The following is a 26,116-nucleotide window of genomic DNA, read 5'->3' on the forward strand; positions in this document are numbered from 1 at the left end:
GCAGCAGCAGCCAATTGCAGCTCCCAATTAGCCATGCAGATCATGAAGAGTAAACAGATACACTTAAAGCCATTCTGTTTTTCACTTTAAATAAATTATAAGAGATATTCAATACTTTATTATAAAATAGATTTTGTGTTAGGTGATCTTGCCTAATTGTAGGCTAATGTGTGTTGAGCACATTGAAAGCTAAGCTATGAAGCCCATATTATGTGTATTACATGCATTTTTGACTTATGACACTTTCAGCTTATGATGGGTTTATCAGGACATAATCCCATGGTAAGTTGAGGAATATCTGTATTCCAGCCTCCAGGAAATAGACTTGCAAAGAACAGTCTGGTAACACTACCAATGTGAACTTACACATATGCTTGTCTCTGAGAAACCTATAATGCTGCTTCGCTTTGTTTTCGTTTGCTTTAAACCTAAGCTTCACATTCACATGAGGCGACAGGGCTTCCCTGGTGGTTCAGATGGTAAAGAATGCCTGACATGCGGAAGACCCAGGTTCTATCCCTGGGTCAGGAAGATCCCCTGGAGAAGCGCATGATAACCCACCCCAATATTCTCGCCTGGAGAATTCCATGGACAGAGAATCCTGGTGAGGACAAAGAGTCAGACACACCTGAGCGACTAACACAACAACCTGTTTATTTCACTAGTTGGAAATCAATAAACTTGAGTTCAGCAAAAACTTGCTGGGGCCCTCCCATGGCCCGGCCCTTTGCAAGTCACTGATCAGGGATGGTGGGAACTCTGTCATTCACTCTAACAATAGGCATTCTATAAATGATATATACCAGGGGTCTTCTGCACCCTAATGATGGACAAGGTAGACAAGCTCCTGTTCTCATGGAGCTTACATCCTAGTAGGAGGAAACAAGCAGTAAACAGCTAAGCAGAAAACACATCAGCAGTAAGTGCTGTGAAGAAAATAAAACAATGTGATAGCCAGTGTGACCTGGGAGGGTAGCCATAGCCCTTTAAGTAGTCAGTCAAGATATCTCTGAGGAGGTAACATGTAAACTGAGATCTGAAAGATAACATGGAACAAGAAGCTGGAAGATCTGGGGAACAGCATTCAGCACAAAAGCCCTGATCAGGAGCCTCTCAAGAAGCAGAAGTGCTGACAACTCCAAGCAGAGACCAAGCCATGGATCCAAAGTCAAATGCTTGAGATAATCTCCAGACTGAGGTTAACAATCCTCTTGCCTTTCTACTCTCACCGGGGTGAGGCAGAATGGGTAAGAAGTGGAGCAGACCTGGTTTGAGAAAGAAAAGAACCCCCAGCCCTCCATTACGACACCCCCACCATGCAGTCACCTGTTCCTCCTGCAAGAGGCTCCATTCCTGTGACCTAACCAGTTTCTACCTTGTTTCTCTTAGTGCACTGCCATACACTAGAATTTTTGTTTGTTTGTTTGGTGTAGGGTTTTGTTGGTCCTTTTCCAAGTATCAACCAAAACTGCATACCAGCCTCCACACCTTGGAAATAAATGACCTGCCTGACTTTTTTCAACCCGGTAATGCACTGTGATTTGCGTCTGTTAAAGGACTTTATCTTAGGGCTTCCCTTGTAGCCCAGTCAGTAAAGAATCTGCCTGCAGTGCAGGAGACCTGGGTTTGATCCCTGGGTTGGGAAGATCCCCTGGAGAAGGAAATGGCAACCCACTCCAGTATCCTTGCCTGGAAAATCTCATGGACAGAGGAGCCTGGTGGGCTGCAGTCCATCGGGTCGCAAGGAGTCGGGCACGACTGAGCGACTAACACTTACTTAGGTCCTGAGGTTGAGCCATGTGGGACAGCTGAGGTGATTTTTGTTCAGCTTTGCCTGGTGTGGATGGTACATCATAGCCAAACACAAAACTGGACTACATGCTTCATCCTGCTACAGGGTCCCTTAAGAAAATTGCTCTGTGATGCGAATATGTTCACTTTTTGCTCCTGAATTCAATGAGGTCTTTTTCTCTGTTAAACAGTCTGTTTATTTGGCGGCACGGGGTCTTAGTTGCAGCATTCTGGATCTTTAATTGCAGCATGGGGGAATCTAGTTCCCTGACCAGGGATGGAACCTGGACTGCCTACATTGGGAGTATGGAGTCTTACTTACCCACTGGACCATCAAGGAAGTCCCAATAGTCTAATTTTTTTTATATTAGCAAAATTCTCTTTATCTTGATGCTAGTTTTTAAAAATTTTTTTAAATTTATTTTTAAACTAGAATACAGTTGATTTACAATGCTGTTAGTTCCAGGTGTACAGTTAAGTAATTCAGTTTTATAGCTTTATTGTCAGATTGTTTTCTCATATAGGTTATTACAGACTATTGAGTTCCCTGTGCTATACAGTAGGTCTTTGTTGACGTGGGTTTTCTGCAGACCTCTAGAGCAAGTATCTGCGGTTTAAGAGCAGATTTTGGGTTAAAGTCCCTTTTTTCTGCTACCAACGAAAGTGGGAGTCTAGAAAATAAAAATAGCCTGATTAATGTCCAAGCAACGCACCTTCTAGCTCAACTCTGGCTTATTTAAGTTACAGTAGTGTAAACTGTGACTTCTATGTATCAAAAGCTGTGTGGGGTATTAAGGATAAAATAAAACCTCCTTCTTCCTCTCCCCAGAGTGGGATTCCCTCTGAGCACAGAAGGCGCTGGGGTAGGGCTGGTTATTTGCATGCGGTGGAGCTCTCGGCAAGGGGTGTGGGATGCGGTGTTCCCGAAGCGACAGATGAGGGATTTTGGCCGCGTGGGATGTGAACTGCGGAATTCCTCTCCTCCGTTCCTGAGAGGGGCTCTGAAAGATATAAGGTTAGGGACGCAGAGCGCGACCCTGGGGGCGGAGGGCGAGGGAGCGAGCCAAGGACACCAACCCTAGCACGCTTCCGGAAGCTCTCCGCGGACCGAGTTCATAGGTTCTTCGGCCTCGCCTTCCCGGTCACCCACCCCCAACCCGAGACCGATTCTGAAGGGCAGGCAGTTCCCTAGGGGCAGCGAGTGCAGCAAGCGCACCGTGAGCCCTCCACCCTCCTGGCTTCTACGTCTGCAGGTGGTTGAGCCGGGTAGGAATCGTGATCCTCAAGAGCCAAAAAGAGGCCGTGAGCTCGCGCTCCGCCGAAGAGACGGCCGCAGGCTGCAGTGCGCGGGCGCGGCGCGCTCAGGCCTCGATCCGGGTTCCTGGGGGCGGTGCGCGGGAGGGGGCGGGGCTTGCGCGGCCGCGTGGGCGCCAGTCGCGCGGGAGGGAGGGCTCCGGAGGGAGGGGGCGGGGCCGCGCCGCCCGCGCCGCGCTGGGCCCGCTTGGCCAATGAGCGGCGTCCACATGCCGCGGCGGCGGCGAGAGGGGAGGCAGCCGCGGATAAATGCTATTAGAGCAGCCGCCGCGGAGCCGTCCCCGACGCCACCTCCTTCTCCTCAGCCGCAGTTTCCTCAGCTACTGTCGGGGGTGCAGAGCTGAGGGGACTAGGCGAGCGCTCCGCGCACCATCCCGCCGGCTCGCCTCCCTCGCTCCGTTCCGCTCTCAAGGGTCGGCAGAGCACCCCCTCCTCCGGCCCGGGCGGGGCTGAGAATCACCACTGGAGAACGGGGAGGGGGCTTCGGGGCCGCGGCCTGCACTCCCGGCGGGCGGTTGAGGGTGAAGGAGGCCCTCCCTTCTGACGAGGGGAGGGAGGGTCAGGACCCCCCCCCCCCCGCCCACCGTCCAGCTGTGCCCGGGGCGGGCACCGGCGAGGGCCGGACAGCGAGAGGGGCGGTTGTCTGGGGGAGGGGGCGCGGGGTGATTCAGCGCCCAACGAGGCGGAAGCGGCCGGAGGAGGAGAAGGAGGGGGAGAGACCAGTCCGCGCCTGGGCGCCCGGGGTGGCACGAGCCCGCGGCCCGAGTGCTAGGCGGAGACGAAGAGGCCGCGGGGACTGGAGGCGAGGCCGGCCGGGCCCCCGCAGCCATGGAGAACGCGCACACAAAGACGGTGGAGGAAGTGCTGGGCCACTTCGGCGTCAACGAGAGCACCGGCCTGAGCCTGGAGCAGGTCAAGAAGCTCAAGGAGAGATGGGGCTCCAACGGTAGGTACCCGGCGCCGGGGCTGCAGGGGCCCCGCGAGGCTCGGCGCGGGCCCGAGAGCCAGGAAAGATGGCTGACCGGGCTCCACCTCGTGGGTCTCGGCTCCGCGCCCGCCGAGGGCTGCAAGCGACGGGTTGAGCCCGCGCGCTGGCCCCGCAGAAGAGGGGTTGCAGGCGGGGGGCACCGAGGTCGGGTCTGCGCCTCGTCTCGACATCCGCGTGGCTCCAGCCCTTGACCTTCTACCGCACGCAGCTAGCTCGGCGGCTCTTTACCAGCAGCAGCTGGCCCCGGCAGAGGGAGGGATGAGCCTCCTGCATCTGGGTTGAGCCCTGCGAGACATTTTCTCGTCCCTAGCCGGTTTATGAGGCGTCGCTGTAGTTGAGAATGCCTCTGACCATTCTACTACCCAAAGTTACACATCTGGCAGAAGTGATGACAGGGCTGAAATGACTCCTTGTTTCAGAAACCCTGCTTAGGTATTGATGAGATTTCACGTTTCAGAGTAGATCAGTACAGCAAGTATTGCATATTTTCTTGGGGTAGCATTTTGATATGGTTTCTATTAAATACTGTTGAATGTTCCTACATCTAGGTGCATCTTTCAAAGACAGTGATAATTTAGTAATTCTTTTTGGAAAGAGTGCTAAATTTTTTTTTCTTTTCCTTCTCTTGACACGTTGCCTGATGAATTTCTACAGAGTTACCGGCTGAAGAAGGTAAGTAATCTTAACATGTTTTTTCTGCCCCCTCGCCATGCTGATCTTAAGATGACATTTACAACAAATATGTTTCTTTCTAACAGGAAAAACCTTGCTGGAACTTGTGATTGAGCAGTTTGAAGACTTACTAGTTAGAATTTTATTGTTGGCAGCATGTATATCTTTTGTAAGTATAAAGAAATTTCTTTTCTTTCCCCAAAGTTGAGACTATACCTTAGATGAAAAAGCAGGAAATATCTAGCTATTGAGTGAGAACATTTTATTTGGAGATTTAAGCTGTGTTTTCTTGTTTTTGGTTTTGGGTTTTTGGTTGTTTTTTTTAAAAATACCCTAGGTATTTGAAAATTATAAATAGAACACGCCATTCCTGTACAGAAAATAAATGAATGCCTGACATTTGCAGTCCATTTAGAAATTGTTGCCAAATGTGGCAGGTAGGGTCTTTATAAATTCTTGTGGTTTATCAGTTTTTAATATCTAAAAGTTGCTTATTGGAAGGCTTTTTCTGTTTTGGGTTCTTCCGTTGTGTAAGATCATACTAAGATGATGATGGGCTCTTTGTAGTCTGTAAATAGAACTTACAAAAGGAATATTCCAGTTGCTCTCCCTTCCTGGTAATGGCAAGGTGACAGTTGTTTCTGACAGTGACAAGAATGATGACGGCAGTGATGGCACCACTGTTGACCAAATTTGGTCACTGACCTTTAGGGTAGTATATTTATCTAAATTGGACCCCCGTCTTGAGTGGCTCCTAGATTGAGAGAATAAGGTTTAGTACAATTGGTTCTAGATCTTAAAAGAAAAAAAAACATTGTTTTTTCATGTTCTGTGTGTGCTTACCGGCTTGAGTCCTGTATGGTTGCTAAGAAACTGGTGAAATGCAAACAGCAGAAGAAAGGTGATGGGCATTGAAAAGGATAATTCTAGATTCTTACAGTTTTTTTTTTCTGTTCAGCATTAACGTTTTATTGCATTTTTTTTCTCATGAGCAGTGGACCTCCAAGTTTTCCTAAAAATGGTCATGAATAGGACACAGATGTTCTTAATCCTAACAAGAGATGCCTTTTGTTCTTTAAAGTACAGTATTTTATTCTTATAAAAACCAGGATGAGAAATGTGCTAACTTTTTTCAGGCTTTGCAAACTTGACACAGCTACAGGGTTTCTTTTTTGTGTGTTTGCAAAAGATGCATGCAAGCCTCAGGGATCTACCTCAGTCTTTATTGACAACCTTACTCCAGAGGGCTATTTTGAGAACTAAATACATGAAGCAATGAGCATTTGTTTACTTTAGGTGAAGGAAAAAAATTGGCAAGAGGTGAGCTTTTTTGAAATTTCTCAAATTCTGCCATGAGACTGCCATATATTATGCCATGTTAGCCAAGTGATGTGTAGCCATTAATAATTAATTCCTCACAAATGTTTTCTATGGTTTTCATTGAAGAAAATTAAGAGAGTATCATAGCAACTCATGCAGCATCCTGAGTTAATCACTCTGTATCTTATGTGTGTCTGTTTTTTCTTGGTTAAAAAAAAAATTCTCAGTTAGTGGCTGCTACTTTACCAATTCAAAGAATAGTGCTGTTTAGCTAGTTTCTACATTGTCATGGGACAAAACAACTAATGTGTTTGAGTTAGTATAATGCTTATGTTTAAGCTGGCTACATAATTTTAAAATCTCAAGTTTTGCAGTTTTGATACTGGGCTTCAGTGAGGTCATTGGGGACCTCTTAGAAGTTAATAAGGTGCTGTATATACAATCCAAAGATTAAATTTTTATTGGGATATTTTGTGTGTGTGATTTAAGGCAGTGTTGGAACATCAATGGCGTTACTTCCAGTAGGCAGGCTATTGACTGTTTGAGTTGTATAGAATCTCGAGTGGCCAGTTTTGAGTGACTTTATACTAATACTTTGCATTATGATATAGTTTTTACTTTGTTTTTTTAGCTGTGCCTCAAGTCCTAGGGGAACTTTAGTTCCCCAATCCATCTCTGGTAGTGAAAGTGCCGAATCCTAACCTCTGGACCACCAGGAAATTCCTCAAATGGGTTTTTAAATACATGCTTTAATTTTGTTGTAAGGTAGGATGTTGACTTTTTATAGCTTCATAGGTCTGTATTTTTCAGTTGAAGTTTGAGTTACCTTTTAGGTAACCACATGGAGTTATTGCTTAGGAAATGAACTGTGTTATGTTTTTATTTTATGGGCTGCTAAACAGAAAAAAGTCTGGGCTTCCCAGGTGGCTCAGTGGTAAAAGAGTCCACCTGCCAAGCAGGAGACCCAGGTTTGATCCCTGGATTGGAAAGATCCCCTGAGGAAGGAAATGACAACCCGCTCTGGTACTCTTGCCTGGAAAATCCTATGGACAGAGGAGCCTGGTAGGCTACAGTCCATGCGGTTGCAGAGTTGGACATGACTTAGTGACTAAAGAAACAGTAAAGTTTAAACGTTTATTGTTTAGGAAGTACTGTGACTTTAATTTTCTTTGATTTGTTTGAAGACATTGCGGATATAAACCTGTTGATTTTCTTCATGGGGATTGGGACTATTGCTACATTGTACTTGACCTTTTCATTCCACATTTCTTTATCTGTGAAAAGAGCACTGAATCTTTTGTGATAATCAGTTGATTCCTATGAGCTTCCCTGGTGGCTCAGACAGTGAAGAATCTGATTTTGTTGATTCCTGTTCGTTTATCAGGCAAAACAGTAAAAAGTACATGTTCTTTTGGAGAAGCAAATAGGTTTATAATCAACACATGATGCATTATCAGGTTCTACTCAAGTTAAATACTAGGCTTTAGTGACATATTTCAGATATCAAATTAAGTAGTAAACTGTTAACCAAAGTTAATATTTTGCTGATGCAAAAAGTAGGGAACAGCATTAATGTTTTACACTTGTGACCTGTATGGATAAAGTTTAATTAACTTGTCCCTTGGGTTGGAAGAAGTGAGCTGTGTGTCTCCGTTGCATATGAAGTAACATTAGAAATTCCTTGACATTCAGTACCTTCCTTTCCTTTCACTTTTTCTTTCCATCCCCCTTGCTCACCGACTTTGCCTTTCATATAACACATCGTGATTGCTTAATTGGACTGCCTGTTCTTTTCTCCCTTCACTGCTTTGTTAGGAATTGAGCATCTTAGGTACATAGCATGAACACTGTGGATACAGCTTGGAGGGAAATACAGTATCCTATGTGGAGCTGACGTTCTAGTGGAGACAGATTAAAAATGAAAATATTTAATAATCTGTTGGATTGGAGAGAGTGCCGTGGAGAAAAAGTGGGTGCCTAGGAGGGTGGTGGTGGAATAGGGGGTCATGCGGAAAGAGGGCAGTTTTCAAATTGGGAAGTCAGGAGAGGTGTCTAAGGTTATGGTTACCTGAGGGAAGTGAGCATGAGGACTATTTGTCTCATCTGTCTGACTCATGTCCTCTGTGGTAACACAATTTGCCTAATTTTTTCTATCTTTCACCCCTGTTTCCCCATCTCAGCTACTTAGATTGACCCTAAAATGCTAATTAAGCTTTCTTAGACCAAGACACTTCTCAAATTTTAGTTTATATTTGAATAATTTGTCTTTTCCTACTGAAACCTTTGAAGGGACTATTAATTCCTTTTAGAACCTAGGTTAGTGCTTTTGTTAAAAGAAATACCTGGATGAGTTTGTGTTGATAGCATTTTCAAAATACATGAAATTGATTTACTTTGCCTTTCTTAATAAGATGTATTCAAGAAGTATTTGGTAATGTAGTGATTTAAAATTTTTCCTGTGTTTTAATTATTTTGAGAGATAAAGTGGGCAGTTTACTGATTGATTCAAGTAATTTATTTAGAGCCTGTGTTTAAAAGATGGTTTGGAAGGTGAATGTCTATGGGGTTTTTGTTTTATTTTTAAAAAGATTGTATTCTCAAATCTGAAAATATTGAGTGTTTTCACATAAACTTTGGATTGGAAGAGAATATATAGTCTTAATTCATACCATTCTTTTTAAAAAAATTATTTATTTTGAGTGTATCATCGTTGCCCTTCGGGAACTCGGGGGTGGGGAGCTTTCTCTAGTTGTGGTGATCGGGGGTTACTTTCTAGTTGCAGTGCAAGGGCTTCTCGTTGCAGTTATTTATCTAGTTGCAGCTCCCAGGCTCTAGAGCACAGACTTAGTTGCTCTGTGGCATGTGGAATCTTCCCGAATCAGGATTCAAACCTGCGTCTCCTGCATTGGCAGGCTGATTCTTCACCACTGAGCCGCCAGGGAAGCCCCCATAGTATTTATAATGGCTGAGTTTTCTCTCCCCAGATAGTTGTTGTAACACTTATCAGTGATACTTTCTTGTGACGTGTTTAGTTTCTATTTTTTCTTTCTAAAATTTTTGATATAAATTTTTCCTTCATCTAACAAGTATTTGAGTGCTCAAATGCATTGCAAATTTCTAAGGAGACAAGGGAGAATGCAGACCTGGTACATGTTTTAGGACCCTCAGTCCTAGGAATGTGCTTATCTCTCATTTTCTTTTTACAGTCTTGTTAAGAGCTCTGCATATTACTCTGACATGTAGGTAATTGAGTCACACAGTAGCATGACCTAGTTTATACCAGAACATGTCTCTTTACCTTGGATTAAATTTTGCTTAATTAAATCCTGCTCTCTGACATTTCTGGCTCTACCATCAGAAGTTGCTGTTGAGATCAGTCTTACAGATAGCAGAGAGAAGGTGCACAGTCCTATCTCAGGTTAGTCTCGCTAGGGAATTTCCCTGGCGGTCCAGCACTTCAGGGCTTCCCTTGTGGCCCAGACAGTGAAGAGTCTGCCTGCAGTGCAGGAGATCCGGATCCAAACCCTGGGTAAGGAAAATTTCCTCGAGAAGGGAATGGCAACCCGCTGCAATATTCTTGCCTGGAGAATTCCATGGACAGAGGAGTCTGACAGGCTACAGTCCATGGGGTCGCAAAGAGTTGGACACAGCGCAACCAGTGCTCTGACCGCTAGGGCCTGGTTCCATTCCTGGTCAGGGAACTAAATAAAGTAACCGTGCCAGTGGTTACTTTGAATGGGATTGACAAGTTTGAAAGTTTTGCTCTTACTGGATCTGGATAATGTAAGCCCCAGAAGTACTTTTACTGTATTAATAGTGAAAAGCAGGGAAAGAAGAAACACTGCCTAAAATGATTCTACAGCAGTCTTTCCAATTCCTTTTGATACTGTTGATGAGTTAGTTACCTTCTTGCTCTGTGTTTAGTTTATATACTGCTAGGTAGGGACTTGTATGAGATTTGTTTATTTATGCATCTATATGCAATAAATACATGGTTGAGCATTGCCTATATACCGGAAACTCTTCTAGGACCCTGCGGATAGAACAGTGAACGAAAGGAAATACAAACAGATAATCCTTTATATTCAACCTGTTCTCAATAAAGATTTTTTAGAAACATTTCCTCTCCCTGCCTCTATATATTTTGTGTAATTTCTAGTAAACCATAGTTATGAACTGACTGTACTATAATGCTAAAAACACATAATAACGTGTCATCCAGTTTCCCTCTCCTTTTCACTACCCCCTTCCCAAACTCATGAAATGTCTTTCATTTCTCAACAGCATCTTCCCATTTACACGAGAGATTTTCTTTTCAATTAAACAAAACCATGAAGAATTACACCGTGTGGTTTGAACATGATTGACTGTATTGATTCTTAGGAGTAAATGAAATATGGTTCATCTTTATTTTGAGTTATAGTGCTTAATTCTTTGGGTTTTTTGACTATTTTTTGAAGTATTTAGCAAAGTGGTAGTTGTCACCGTTAAATAGGTCCGGCACTATCCTTCCACATTAAGAGATTTGCCCACTAGTTTCTTATCAGGCAGTAATCACACATTTGACAGAACCTTAAGCCGAATGCCTGTGTTACACGTAAAGATTTAAAGTCACATAGTGGAAGAAAAGGCTACTGCATAGTACAGATGAGGGTGGTTGCTTTACTGATGAATACCACTTATGCACAGGAACCACACATTTCTTGAAAAGTAGAAGCTGCTTGCTTGCCTGAGTCTTTCCTTTGCTCCAGTGGATGTGGAATATTGCTTTAAGTTTTTTCCTCAGGTCTGGCTGCCAAGAGGGAAATTCATACTCACTTTAACAAGGTGTGAAGCTTATCTTACAGTTGCTAATGCCTCACTGACCTTTTGCAAAGGTCCTTGCTACTCTTCAAGTTGAGCCATTTTTCTCCCCCAAGAGCTAATTAAGTTTCTTATTTCTGATATGCTCTCCTTGGCAAATGTTTGAAAGGCTAGTATCAAAGCAGCTGTGATCTTGCATCTATCAAAATTTATAACTTCCTAGAGAAGTTTTCATTCTGGCATTAGGCCTGCCCTTAACACCAGGAATGCCCTGTCAAAAGCTTGCAGCAACAAATTCTATTCATTCTGGTGTTTTTGCCTGCCCTGGTTCATCTTTCAGGACCTTGTCCTTGTGTCTCCTGGATTTTTTTCCTGCTCAAACTGCTGTTTCTTTTGTTTGTGCTATGGTAGTGAAAATACCTGTCTAAAAAATTGATATTTGTTCTTAATTCATTGTTGCCCTCTTTTAACTTGCAAAATTCATGTTGGATCTTGCCTTAATCATCTTTCTGCTTGTTTGCTGTTTCTGTCAAAGCTCATCGTATGGTGTTCACTAGGTTCAAACTTAGTCACTGGCTTCATTATTGCCATACATCATATCTGACAATATTCAATGTATCAAAAACAGTGCTTTCTTTGTTTACTGAATAGATCTTTTAAAGAAAAGATTTCATTGTGGAATATGCAAACATTTTAAGTAGTGTTAAAAGGCAAAGGCAAATCTTAGCTCCCAGATTGAATCATGAGATTTGTTTAACATCCTTTTGGATTGGCAGTTTCCCACAAAAATTTATTGTTAAAAGTTTAACCATTTAGGTGCCTCTTTTACTTTGTATTTATCATTGTGTTGGATTCTCTTATTACAGATGCTCAGTTACGAAGTACAGTGTGGCTCTCTTTCAGCTTTTAAATCTGAGAGTTACGGCTGGGTGAGCTAGAGGTCAATTCTGTGCTCATTTTTCTTGGGGCAGTGTTCTTCGGCCAGTCATGACATTTGGGGGCTTAGATCGTCTCTGAAGTGCTGTGTTGTTATACTAGGTGTCATATGGAGCTTAACCTTTAGAATACATGCCTGATCTCAGAACAACCTTGCGATGATGACCTTCAGTAACACCACTGAAAATATGTGGGACATTAGCAATTTATATACACTAATATTAAAGTCAGTGGTTAATTACTTCTACTATGAATTTGTGCCACATAGGTATTATCTCATATGAGTATTAACCAAATTAACAAAGTTTGATGATTGCCTTTTAAATTTAGGAATTTATTTTATTTCTTCTGAAAAATATATATAGGGAATGGATGGGATTTAGTTCTCCAAAGTATTTGTTTTGGATTTTAAACCCATTACTACATGAAAAATAAATTAGTTCTTAAATTGTTAAGAAGTTTATAGTTTTGAGTGTTAAGAGTTAGAACAAGATATAAGGTTGTCATTTATGTCATTACATTTTGCTACCTTTTGTTTCGAAGAATGATAAGAAAAGATTTTATGTATCATCATAATTCCTTTAGTGCCAGCCACTTTTGTGGTAAGAACACATTACAGATCTAATAAATGTCATTTCTCTTTTAGGTTTTGGCTTGGTTTGAAGAAGGTGAAGAAACAATTACAGCTTTTGTAGAACCCTTTGTAATTTTACTTATATTAGTAGCCAATGCAATTGTGGGTGTATGGCAGGTAAGCAATAATTCCTGCAGTGCTAAATTTTGGTAATTTACATAAGAGATTTACACTGTTAGTCTTTCTATTATCTGTTTTTTCTGGTGTGTTGACTAAAAATAGCTGTGGAACTGCTTGTGTTTTTTACTTACTAATTTATTTAAATGGCAGAATTTTAGACCTCATGCATATATACTCTGCTGTTAAAATTGTTCATACTCCATGGTAGCATGGAATCAAGAACAGTGGTTAAAGGAGCTACTTCAGGAAAACCAGAAAATTTGAGAGCCAGTATGTCTGTTTATATTTCCTAGTTGCTTCCTATGAAAGACTTCATAAAACCAGTGTCATTTTTATTATCCTTAGATTTGTGTGGGGGGGGATTTAGCTGTAAAAGTTATTTGAATCCTAAATAATTGCACTTTCAGAGCATATTTCTGGGTCTTTTCCCTTAATTGTCCAGTGCCCAGGCCTTATTCCTAGAATGGAAGATAATTTTCCTACAGAAACATGATGGGATCACACTTTTGCCCCACGTCTGCTTGATTTATCTCCTGCAAATAGCTAGTTTAAGAATTTTAACTTTTCTGGGACTGTGGGTCAGTTTGATTTTTGTTTTTTATATAGTTTGACAGACGCAGACTAATATTTCACAGTCATCTTTTGAATATTACTCTTAGATTTTTGACAGATATAGTCACCTCTTTGAGGACTGAAATAGAGTGCATCTGTCATTCTTAAAAGTGCAAACATCTTCTACACATACTTAGTCCTGTTGAAATTGTAAACATACTAGTAAACATGAAGGCCTTTGGGTAATGAGCTCATTTAGAAAGATGCCTCTTTAGAAGAAATGTGCCATAATCCTCTTGATTTTTAAAAAAATTGCTTGTAGTTAAGTAGATATGATACTTTTGTGCATTATTTAGGCAGAAGAAAGAGTACGCAGCATTAGACTGTCCTTAAGTTAGTAGTGCATGTTTTTAAATGTACACCATTTACATAGTAGGTGTGAAAGTTGATCAGTTGTGTCTGACTTGGAGTCGGGTGCCACTGCCTTCTCCGATTGAGACCCTATACAGTCATGGAATTCACCAGATCATAATATTGGTGTGGGTAGCCGTCCCCTTCTCCAGGAGATCTTCCCAACCCAGGGATCACACCCAGGTCTCCTGCACTGCAGGCGATTCTTTACCAGCTGAGCCACCAGGGAAGCCTGAGAATACTGTAGTACGTAGTCTATCCCTTCTCCCTCGGATCTTCCCGACCCAAGAATCGAACTGGGGTCTCCTGCATTGCAGGTGGATTCTTTACCAGCTGAGCTACAAGAGTGATTTTGTAAGACGGATACTATCTGACAGATGTGACACTGAAGTTCAGAGGGATTGACTTACCAGAGGCCATATAGGTAGAACATACATAGAGTATCTGAGATTTATATCCAGGGCCAGACTGGATAGAAGTAAAATAAAATCTTACAGCAGTCTTTACAGGACTTTTATGTGTGTTTTAACTTAAAAGAGTAACATTGTTACATCTTAATCCTATTTCCATAATATGCAGAAGAGTATATGCCTGTACTATAGGGTTCTTGCTTTCTGAAAGTAAGGGGAGTGACAGTGTAAGGTAATATTTGGGAGGGGTCGGGCATATATTTCTGATTAGTGTCATCAAGGACAGCTGACAAGCAATTGGGGGAACTATAGAGAAGTGGAGTTTTCTGGGTGGAGGCTGGGGAGAATATTCCAGAGACGGAATGGCATGAGCAGAGAAGTACAGAGTGTGTTTGAGGAATGACATTTAGACCTATTTGGGTTTGAGTGGAGTAGGTAGGCGTTAAAACTTTTAGCACAAAGGAGACCTCAGACGGTCTCCTGAGTTTTTGTTTGTAGTAAGTTAGGTATATTTGTTTTTCCCCAAGCTGACTTCTTTTTTTGATGTAATCTGAATCTATGGTCATTTGCTTCCCTTTTCCACCCTCTGTACTATATAAATAGTCCTTTTGATAGTTTGGGTTGGTGGGCGGCAGGGGAGGCTCTTTAAGTTATTTTAATTGGCATCTTTGTCCTGGGGGTCTGAGACAGTTTATCTTTTAAGTTTATGCTTCTAATTTAAATGTACCTTTGCTGATTTTTAATAGAAGCAAAATATAGTGCTCCTGGACATCTTAACCTTGATCAGTCCAGTTTAACTTTACCTGACATGACCTTGAGGAAGGAGAAAAAAGTAAAACTGCCATAATTCATACATTCAGGGGGGAAAATCCTGAGGAAAAAGTGATTTCAAATTTGACTAGTTGAATAGCAACAATGTTCAGAATTTATTTTTTCTACAATATCAGTAATGTTTGAACTTAGCCTTAAGTAGATATGATAGGGATTTAAATTATTTTTGTCATGAACTTCCCAAATTTAAGGTTTCCTGTACTTTTTCAGGGATGCATATGTAAAAAGTGAGGCACGCATGCCAATAGCTTTGTTTTCTATCATCTGAATTCTCTTTTAAGCAGGTTTGGGGACTTAATTTTTACCCACAAGGTGAAAAATGAGATTACATGGTATTGAGTGTAAATTTTATCTAAATAAAGGTTAAATTGAAAATGTTTAGTTTAGAGGGCAAAGATGCGAAAGAAATGAAAGAATTTTTTCCTTCGTCCATTGAATTGAGTAACCTCACTTGGGCACCTGCTTTATAGACTTGCTCCTTCTAATTGCTTATTTTCTAAGAGAATAAAAGGCAAATTTGGCATATAAACTTCCACCTCCCCTTAAAGGAACTTTCCTTTAGCATTTTTTCAGCATGACTCATTTTAATTGTACATCTTTCATCTTGAAATTAGGGAAGAAAAATTGTGTGTGACTAAGTCTTGACATGTTCATATATAATGGTGAATATGGTTTGTGACTGGCAGCTCTTTATTGGTCTCTGCCACTGGAGAGAGATTTAGAATTTGTGAGGAGACGTAAAACTTGGTTTTCTTAATTGATCACTCAAAGCATTTACTGTGTGCCAAAGCACAACCTAAATATTTTACAGAGAGCTTGTAAATTCTCACACCCGTTATGAGTGGGTGGGCACTCTTAGGGTCCTGATTTTGTAGGCAGTAAACCTTGTCTTGTCATGTCACTTATCCACAGTCAACATAACTTTTGAATGGGAAAGCCTGGGATGAGCCTGGATAGACCAGACCCAGACCATCAGCTTTCATGGGAGATAAGACTGATTTAATGGTGTGTGTGAGGCTAAAGGTGAGGGCCATGTTGCATGGTGTGCTTAGGGACAGCAGGTTCTAATAATTGCTTTTCTCCATTGATTTTATCCTTACTCTTAGGGTGCTTAGTTTTTTCATTTTTAATACAAAATCAAAAGGGCCTAGTGTTTATTATCTTAAGATGTGAATCATTTACTATAAATGTTATTAATGTGTGTCTCTCGTGGGTTTTTTTTTTTTTAATTTAGGTTAGAACGCTAAAATTTTGATTCCTAGGACTAGAAACATTTAGCAGTGCAGGCTGTGTTTACTAATTTCTTTTGTTTTCTTTTTTACAGGAAAGAAATGCTGAAAATGCAATTGAAGCCCTTAAGGAATATGAGCCTGAAATGGGCAAAGTGTATCGACAAGATAGGAAGAGTGTACAGCGGATTAAAGCTAAAGACATAGTTCCTGGTGATATTGTAGAAATTGCTGGTGAGTTGAGTTGGTCATTTTTTATGTTAAGGTTGTATATTTGAATGCAGTCCTTTTCTCGGGGTTCATACTTAGAGGTTTTAGAAGTTAGGCTCATGTGTATCGATTATATTAACAGATTTTTAGTGCTATCCAAACAAATTACGGTTTTTTTGTAAAATTTCAGAGTGTTTTGGGACCTCCCTTCATGTTGAGAAGATTTTTCTGTTTTTAAAAAAACAAAGGTGTTTTGAATTACTGTGCTTATTATTTTCAGTACATTTTAGAAATCTAGTGCTAGTGAGATGAACTTAATCTTGATTTGCCAGTTGTAGTGAGCAGTTTGTTAGAATACTAGTTAATGAGTACATGGTTTTTCCTGTTTTGGTTCTTGGCACAAATAATAAGTCAGACTTGCAACTATCAAACCAAATTGATGGTTAAGGGTAATTTCATGACTTTAAAAGCTCTACTTAAAAATATTTTGACATAACACTGAGCCAGGGATGTGAGCCAGAGATCTGGGTTTGGGCTTTTAAAGAGTGAATCCTCTGCCATGCCAGAGCTCTTCACAGATCTCAGAGGTCCTCCTTGGAGTAGGTCAGTGCCAAGTTTTCAGACAGCCCAGAATGCCGCTGGAGCCAGTCAGAACAGCTGATCTTTTTGCAGGGGAATCATGACATTGGGTTCTTCAAATCATTGTGGTTTTTCACACCCTTCTGAGCTCAGCGTACTTGTTTTCTTCTTGTGAATGGTCTTATAGTAACACTTTCCCATTGGCTTGTGGGGAAAGTGCGCTTGTCTCTATTGTCTTACTCAAGTGAGAATTCAGAGTGCTGCACCTCTTGGCTTGTGCCCTGCAGTTTTGACCTTTGAAAGTAAATTACCGGGACTTCAGTGGTTAGGACTCTGCACTCTGAATACAGGGGTTGGGGGACTAAGATCCCGCATGTTGCTTGCTGTGGCTAACAACAAAAACCTGTTACCTTGTCATAGGTCTTCCAGAAAAACAATAGTGTTGTCTGTCTACCCATACGTTGATCACTTAGGACAGCAAAGTTTGTGTAAGTGACCTAACACTTGCCAGGTTATTAATGTTAACAGAAGTACAACTCTGAATGAAATATTTTGGCCAGTGGATTTTTTTAAACTTAGTTTGGACATAATTTTAGATTTAGAAGTTGCAAGACTAGTCAGAGTTCCCATTTAGCTTTTACCCAGATTCTGAAAATGTTTGTTTGTTATCACGATAACTTGCATTATCATCTTTCAGTCTATATACATTCACACATTTTTGCTGAATTATTCAAGAGTAAATTGAGAAATGATGCCTCTTTGCTCCTAAATACTTAGTATTTATTTTATAAATCTGTAGACCTTAGTCAGATTTAACCATTTGTCACCATGGATTTTACAGCAAAAACACGAGTTAGAGGGGGAGTTCTGGTGCTGATGTAGGAATTAGGTCACAGTGGGAAGGCTGGAGATAGGCAGGAGCTAATGAGAGCAAGTGATATCGGGGGCTGTAGCATTAAGAATAATGAGGGAAGGATTTTGAGTTTATGAGTAGCAGTTTTTAACAGGGATGCACATCAGAATTATCTGGGGACACTAAAAGTTTTTACCAGGTCTCAACCCAAAATATTAATTCAGAATCTCTCTTGGGCATGGAATTATGGTCATATATGGTTTGAAGTGAGCCTCAGATTTAGGTGCTCAGCAACAGGTTTTGATAACTGGATAGATTTGGGGGTGGATGGGAGTAGGGTGTGCAATCAAAGATACTGACAGGATATCTAGTCTAGGTGACTGGGTGGTGATGGTGCCTAGTAACTGAGGAAGGAAACGCTGGAGGAAGATAGGTGTCTTTGCACAGTTATATCATGTGGTAGGTGTACTTAAAGATCGCCTAAGTATTGCACAAAATTCTGTTTGACTTTGTATATTTTCCAGTTCTCCAGCTTAGTCTGGGAATAAACTTTCAGCCTCTCAGACTAAGATATTATAAGAGTTTTTATCCTGGATAGACTATTTCAGTGTGTTCAATATATTTAAAAACTTAGAGAAATTACCCCCAAAGCGTTTATCCTTGGTTTGCATCAGTAGATGGCAGTGGTTTACAGCATCAGATAGACCATGATCCTCAAGGCATCATCTTCCCTTTTGAAGAAATAAATTAAGACCAGCTTCTATTCTATGGAAGTGTTTTTTTTTTTAATTATTTTTTTATTGAAGGATAATTGCTTTACAGAATTTTGTTATTTTCTGTCAAACCTCAACATAAATTGGCCATGGGTAGACATATGTCCCCTGCTTTTGAACCTCCCTCCCGTCTCTGTCCCCGTCCCACCCCTCTAGGTTTATACAGAGCCCCTGATTAAGTTTCCCGAGCCAAGCAGCAAATTCCCGTTGGCTAGCTATTTTACATATGGTGATGTCAGCCTCCGTGTTACTCTTTCCATACATCTTAACCCTCTCCCACCCTCTCCCCACATCCTTATAGACTTACGTCTATTCTGTCTGTTTCAATTTCTTTTTCTCTGAATTTGGGGTCTTACCGATCTTTCCCATCTGAGTAAGTCACTCTAACCACAGGGTTAACTGAGAGAAACTTGGGAATCATTTTAATTCTCTCCTCTCTTATTCTGTCTCTAAGGCCAGTGGATTCTGTCTCCAAAGCACACCCACATTTACTGTTTTTTCCTCAGTCACACCATCACCTCACACTGACATCATCAGTTCAGTTGCTCAGTGGTGTCCAACTCTCTGTGACCCCAAGAACCGCAGCACGCCAGGCCTCCCTGTCCATCACCAACTCCTGGAGTCCACCCAAACCCATGTCCATCATGTTGGTGATGCCATCCAGCCATCTCATCCTCCATCTTCCTCTTCTCCTCCTGCCCCCAATCCCTCCCAGCATCAGGGTCTTCTCAGATGAGTCAACTCTTCGCATCAGGTAGCCAAAGTATTTGAGTTTCAGCTTCAACATCAGTCCTTCCAATGAACATCCAGGACTGGTCTCCTTTAGGATGGACTGGTTGGATCTCCTTTCAGTCCAAGGGACTCTCAAGAGTCTTCTCCAACACTGCAGTTCAAAAGCATCAATTCTTCAGCGCTCAGCTTTCTTTATAGTCCAACTCTCACATCCATACATGACCACTGGAAAAACCATAGCCTTGACTAGACGGACCTTTGTTGGCAAAGTAATGTCTCTGCTTTTCAATATGCTGTCTGGGTTGGTCATAACTTTTCTTCCAAGGAGTAAGTGTCCTTTAATTTCATGGCTGCAGTCACCATCTGCAGTGATTTTGGAGCCCTCAAAAATAAAGTCTGACACTGTTTCCACTGTTTCCCCATCTATTTGCCATGCAGTGATGGGACCAGATGCCATGATCTTAGTTTTCTGAATGTTGAGCTTTAAGCCAACTTTTTCACTCTCCACTTTCACTTTCATCACATACACAGTGCTGGGATGTTGGGCTCTTGTATACTACCCTTTCTTGAATTTTGACCATTCCAAAGGATGCTGAACAGAGGTGATCACAAGTTTTAGACAGATAATGAACATTTTATTAAACACTACTGTCATACTACTAGGCACCATGCACTTTAAGGGCAGAACTGTCACACCGATCATTGTAATCTTGCTGAGCATGTAGAAAGCTCTCCGTAATAAATAAAACCTGAAGTCTGAAGTGTGGAGTAGGTTTAGCAGTGTAAATCTGCTTTTTGTGCAGCTTCTGTGCAGAGCAGATAATTTGACGTCTCTGTGCATGAGTTCAGTAATAGCTAAGCTTTAAGTGTGTGCCAGATACAGTGATAAATTTCCTAGTCTTTGGTTTTTAATCATCAACCACCCTATGGGTGTGTGTACTGTTAGTCACATTTTGAAACTAACAGTTGAAGCTGAGTCTTTGTGGTTTATTGCTTCTGTCCTCAGCTACGGTTAACTTACTAGGGAATATACAGTATATTTAGTAAATGTATACGTATTTCACACGTTAATTTGTTGGCAGTCCAATTCACAATTATTTAAAAACCACTTTATTGAGATACAATTCACATGCCAAAACATTTCACTCCTTTAAAGTGTAATTAAGTGGTTTTTGAATTAAGTGTAATTAAGTGTACAGTCTTTATCACTATCTAATTTCAGAACATCTTCCCCCAAAAAAGAAATCCTATACTCATTAGCAGTCACTTCCTCTGCCTGCCTTTCCCCAGTCCCTGGCAACCACAGTTTACTTTGCTTTTAGGGATTTGCTTATTCTGGATATTGCATATAAATGGAATCACACAACAAATGCCCTTTTGAGATTGACTTCTTTCACTTAGTATTGTTGCCAGGAGTCCTTTGTGTTGTGGCATAAATCATATACTTCGTTTGTGTGTAGAATACTATATTCTTTACGGCTCGGTAGTATTCCACTGTTTAGGTGCACCACAGTTGGTATATTCATTCATCAGTTCACAGATATTTGTTTTCCCCTTTCTGGCAATTATGAATAATGCTAGGCTGAATATTTGAGTACAGTTTTTGTGTGAACATATGCTTTCACTCTCTTAGATATGTACTTGGACAGGAAAATGTTGGGGCTTAGAGGGACTTGTTTGACATTTTGAGAAATTTCCCATCCATTGTCCAAAGTGATTGCATCATATTACATTCCACCCGCAATGAATGTAGGTTCCAATTTCTCTGCATCCTCATCCACACTTGCCTTTTAAAATTTTAGCCATGAAGTATTCTCTCACTGTGATTTTAATTTGTACTTCCCTAATTTCGTAATGATATTGAGCATCTTTTCATGTCCTTAGGTTCTAATACATTAGTATGTCATATTTGAGAAATATCTAAATCCATTGCCTATTTTAATTGGGTTGTCTTTATAATGTTGAATTGTAAGAGTTCTTTATATATGCTGGTCTATCAGATAAACTGCAAAAATTTTCCCATTCTGTAGGTTTCTCTTTTACTTGATGGTGTTATTTGTAGCATAAACGTTTTTAATTTGATGAGTCCCGTTTGTCTTTTTTTTATTTCATTGCTTATGCTTTTGGTGTCATACCAAAGAAGCTGTTCTATGATCTGATGTCACAAAAATTTTGTATGTGGTGTAATGTAGGGGTCCAGGTTCATTTTTTTGCATTTGGATACCCAATTGTGTCAGCACCATTTACTGAAAAGACTTAGTTGAATTCTCCTGGCACCCTTGTCAAAATTCAACTGACTTCATTTCCTGCTACAAATTGACTATTATTCAATTGATACATGTGTCTAGCCTCCTGCCAGTACCACACCATCTTGATTACTGTAGCTTTGTAGTAAGTTATGAAATCATTAAATTTGAGTCTCCTGGCTTTGTTGTTCTAGATTTTATTTTGGTTATTCAGAGTCCGTTGCATTTCCATATGAATTTTAAGTTTAACTTGTTAATTTCTGCCCCCAAAGCCTGCCTAGATCTGATAAGAATTATGTTGACTCTGTAGCTCAATTTGGGAAATACAGCTATCACAGCAATATTAAATCTCCTGATGCTTGACCAAGAGTGTATCTTTGTTTATTTAGGTCTCACTTCTTTTAACACTCTGTTTCCAGTGTACAAGTTTTATACTATTTTTGTTGTGTTTATTCCTAAGTGTTCTTTGTTTTCTTGGGAGCTGTTTGTAATTGGAATTGATTTTTTAAATTGCAGTTTCAGATTGTTCTTTTCTAGTGTATAGAAATAAGTTGATTTTTGTGCACTGATTTACAGCCAGTGCATTGCCTTGCAGTCTTGGTGGACTCTTACTCAAATAGTTTTCCATGGGTTCCTTAAGGTTTTTCTTTCTGTAAGACCATGTCATCTGAAAACAGAAATAATTTTTCTATTTTCCTAGACTGGGTGCCTTTTCTTTTTCTTGTCTAATTGCCCTGGCTGGATTCTTCAGTAGAATGTTAAAAAGAAGAGGCCAGAGTAAACATCCTTATCTTGTTCCTGATCCTAGGAGAATAGTATTCAGCCTTTTACCATGAAGTATGATGTTAGCTTTGAGTTCCATAGATGCCCTTTACCACGTCGAGGAAGCCTGAATCACAGTTTTAATTTTTAGATTGTCAATATACTCTTCTTTGGTCTGTTCTGGTGACTTTTCATGGTTTTTAAATATTTAGATACAAATTAGAAATAGTAGTTAGATTACTAGAAACAGTGGGTCACTGAACTGGGAAAAATGTAACCCTAAGGCATTTAAATTGATTTAGATGGAACATTTTGGAAAAATATTTTGTGACTGCTTGAACTGGGCCAGATAAATAGCTATTTATTTTATTCAAACTTACTAAGACTATAAAAGTTGAGGCATTTTAACTTCTACTTTTAGGATTAGTAATCTAGTTGACTGCGATTTGGCATTTAGCCCAATAATTCAGTTCTGTGAAACTGTAGAAATGAATTTCAATTCTAAACATAGATCTAAATTATTTCTTGTCAGTCTTACTCTGTGCATGGCCTGAAGGGATAAATGGCGTAAATTGTGCTGTAAGACACGGTAACTTTTATACTGTTATTTAAATTATGAAATTGACTGTGAAGGTTCTTTCTGATGAATTGAAAAACTAGAGACTATTGTTAACTGTTTTGAAGATCAAAGCGAGTATTTGCACAAATAAAGAGACCGACCTTTTTGTAGTCATTGTTTGGATGTAAGAATCATCTGACTTGAGATGATAAACTTCTTTTTGCTAACTTGTGGAAGACTATGGTAGAATGGTTCTGCTATACTTTCTAAAGTCTAGTCTGGGTGGCTTTTTTGAGGGGGAGATGGAGGGAGCTAAGGAAATTGTATTTTTGATGTTGCTATGCCAGCTAATAACATTTCCAGGAAGACACTGTATAAGCATGCACAATAAATCCTTATGTATACTTCTAAGTATCTAGACTACAGGAACCAAATAGAATAGATTTGGCAGGTAAACATATGGTTACCCATGTGTTCATCTTCTGAAACTACAATAACTTTGTATTATTATAATGTCAGAAAAATATTCCTCTGGATAGATGGAAACCAAAAGTAGTAAAATACGGGTATAATTTATAAGAGATGAACATCAGTGTTTCAGTGTTCTGTATTATCTGCTAATATCAAGGTGAATCAAGCTTTCAAAGTCATGAAAGTCTTTAACGTCAGAATTTGGGGGTGTTCAGCATTTGCATGGGAGGTGGGTAATTGACTTCTTAAGGCAACTGTTTTTGAAATTGTTTGAAACAAACGTCTTGTATCTTGGTAACCCAGAGTTGATGAATAGCACAAGGACATAAATATCCTCAGATGACTTCTGTCCTGTAGTATACTCTGGAGTAAATCATATTTTAAGATTATGTAAGTGTTAGAAATGACACAGTCTCAACGTAAAACTATTTGCTTTACTTAGCTTCTGGAGAAATTGATTTTATATTTCCTAAATTGAAGAATAAATATTCAGCAGTTGTGCCAGCAATTTTAGGACTTAATAAAAAAGAATAATTCTTAAACTTGGTAACTATTTAAGGAAGAGAAGTTTCACTTTTGATAGTCAACTTGCAGTAATGAGATTTGGTAACATGTATGAAGTGGCATTTCCAAGCAGTTGAGGAAAAAGAAAGACAAAGTTGTAAAATAGATAGATGACTGATTCATGTAAGAACCTGTATTATTATCCGAATTCAACACGACACTGGACAGAGTAAATTAACCTGACCTCTACAGAATCTAGGAATTGGAGTAGACTCTTAAGGAGCTTTCTGGCTCGAGATGTATGATTCCGATAACATGGCCTTATCATTTCTTTAGGTAGGGCTGTGAGCCTTTTTTCTTTTGCTTTTGAAAAAAAAGGAATTGGAGCAGCCTGAATGAATAGTCAGCAAACACTTAATTCATACCTGTTGAGCTCTCTAACACAAATATCAAAAAGTTAATTCTGTGCTGTAGAGCAGAAGGCTTGGCAGACTTTTAACAGAGCTACCTTAGAAATATTTTGGGTTTTGTGGCCCCAAACAGTCTCTAGGAGAAAAAAGATTTTTTTTAACAAGAGTTTAAAAAATGTAAAAATCATCCTTGGCTTAAGTGCTATTTTTAAAAGAAACAAAAACAGGCCTTTAAGTTCATCCAGCTGCTTCTCTAACTTCATGCGAAAGAAAGATTTTGTTCAAGTGTAGATTTTGAGTACTTTGGTCTGGAGTGGGCCTCATTGTTCTCCATTTCTACCAAGTTCCCTGGTGAACTACACTTTGAGAAGCAAAGCTCTACAGCAGTAGTTCTTAATCATGTATAGAACACAGTTCCTTTAAAAATTAATGAAATCTGGACTCTTTTCCAAATACACATGTTCAGAAATCTTGTATGCAATTTCAGGGGATTCTTTTGTCCTTCTCCCCAGAATTCCACCCCAAGATTCTAGCTGTTGGTTTTAAAAAATGAAGTTACAAGCATATACCTAGTTTCATTGTGCTGCACAATATTGCATTTTTTAAACAAATATTTCAACTTTTCATTATTATAATTATGATCAGTGATCTTTGGTTACTGTTGCAAAAAGATTGACCCACTGAGGACTCAAGTGATTAGCTTTTCTTTTTTTAAGCAATAAAATCTCATAAAATTAATGTATGTACATTGTTTTATACATAATGCTATTGCATACTAATATAGTACAGTATAAACATATCTTTGTATCACTTAGTTTATTGCAGTATTTGCTTCTGCTCTCTTTTTTAATGTCTATTTATTTGACTGTGTCAGGTCTAAGTTGTGGCATACAGGATCTTCTGTTGCGGCCCACGGGCTTCACTCTAATTGTGGCACGTGGCTCTGTAGTTCTCGTGCGGGCTTAGCTGCCCCATGGCATGTGGGATCTTAGTTCCCTGACCAATCCCTTGGATTGGAAGGTGGGTTCTCAGTCAGGGTGGTTTCTACTTTTGCTTTTGTGGTGGCGTTGAACCCAAAAGGTATGGCTGTATACCATATGATCCAGCATTTCCACTTCTAGGGTATATATTCCAAGGAAATGAAATCAGTCTCCCTAAGAGATCTGCACCCCTGCATTCATTACAGCACGGTTTACCTAAGTATCCATCAGTGGATAAATGAACAGAGAAAATGTGTCTACACACACACACACACACACACACGAGTATTATTGAGACATAAAAATGAAGGAAGTCCTTACGTTTGCAACAACATGGATGCACCTTAAGTGAAAGAAGTCAGAGAAAGGCAAATGCCGTGTAATCTCACTTACATATAAATCTTTTAAGAAAGGAAACGCATTCTCACACATGCAAAGCAAACTGAGAAACTCAGGTTGGTGGTTTCTAGCATGGTGGGTGCAGGAATTAGGTGAAGGTGGTCAGAAGGTATAAAGTCCAGTTGTGAGACAAATGTGTTCAGGGAATATAATATACAGCATGGTGACTGTAGGTAACAGAATTATAGTATATACTTGAAAGTTGCTAAGAGTATATCTTAAGTTTTCACCGTAAGGAAACAGTTGTAACTATGTGAGGTTGATGGATATTAACTGATTGTAGTAATTTCATATAGTATGTATATATAAATGTTTTATACCCTAAACACAGTGTTACAGGTTGGTTTTTATCTCAACAAACTGGGAAAAGTCATTACAGTTAAATTGTAAAATATTGTCTGATTAAGCAGTCTGCATGGTGGTGTTGGAATATTGTTAAACAGTTTTCACCTGTTCCTTAAATTATAAACATCGCTCAGAGATGTAGAAGCAAAACTACATGACCAAATAAGGATTGTTGTCTTTTGTCTCTTCCCCCATGCGGAGTTGTTTCACAGTGAGAAGGATGAGAGAGCAGAACTAGTTAGAGATGTAGATCTGAGTCATCTGTAACCAAAAACCAGGAGA

At 40.1% G+C, this 26,116-nt stretch overlaps 1 protein-coding gene and 1 long non-coding RNA gene across 4 annotated transcripts in view; one reads left to right on the top strand and one right to left on the bottom strand.

Moving 5' to 3' along the window:
- Positions 1-101: 101 nt before the first annotated feature.
- Positions 102-3,137, bottom strand: LOC121816943 (uncharacterized). Its single transcript, XR_006056673.2, has 2 exons — positions 3,008-3,137; positions 102-2,792 (listed from the first exon to the last, which is right to left on the bottom strand). It is a non-coding gene; the product is annotated as an uncharacterized LOC121816943 (long non-coding RNA).
- Positions 3,138-3,308: 171 nt separating this feature from the next.
- Positions 3,309-26,116, top strand: part of ATP2A2 (ATPase sarcoplasmic/endoplasmic reticulum Ca2+ transporting 2) — a 56,873-nt gene continuing 34,065 nt past the window's right edge. For 2 of the 3 annotated variants that reach the window (XM_042234595.2, XM_012097784.5), the window contains exons 1-5: positions 3,309-4,051; positions 4,748-4,765; positions 4,852-4,934; positions 12,471-12,575; positions 16,107-16,245. In XM_042234595.2, the coding sequence (XP_042090529.1) occupies positions 3,934-4,051; positions 4,748-4,765; positions 4,852-4,934; positions 12,471-12,575; positions 16,107-16,245 (463 nt within the window). In that variant the 5' untranslated portion in view covers positions 3,309-3,933. Of the gene's footprint in view, positions 4,052-4,747; positions 4,766-4,851; positions 5,667-12,470; positions 12,576-16,106; positions 16,246-26,116 lie in introns of those variants that run through there. The other variant, XM_042234596.2, reaches the window with a different exon arrangement.

The sequence above is a fragment of the Ovis aries genome, chromosome 17 (genome assembly GCF_016772045.2).
Source record: "Ovis aries strain OAR_USU_Benz2616 breed Rambouillet chromosome 17, ARS-UI_Ramb_v3.0, whole genome shotgun sequence".
NCBI lineage: Eukaryota > Metazoa > Chordata > Mammalia > Artiodactyla > Bovidae > Ovis > Ovis aries.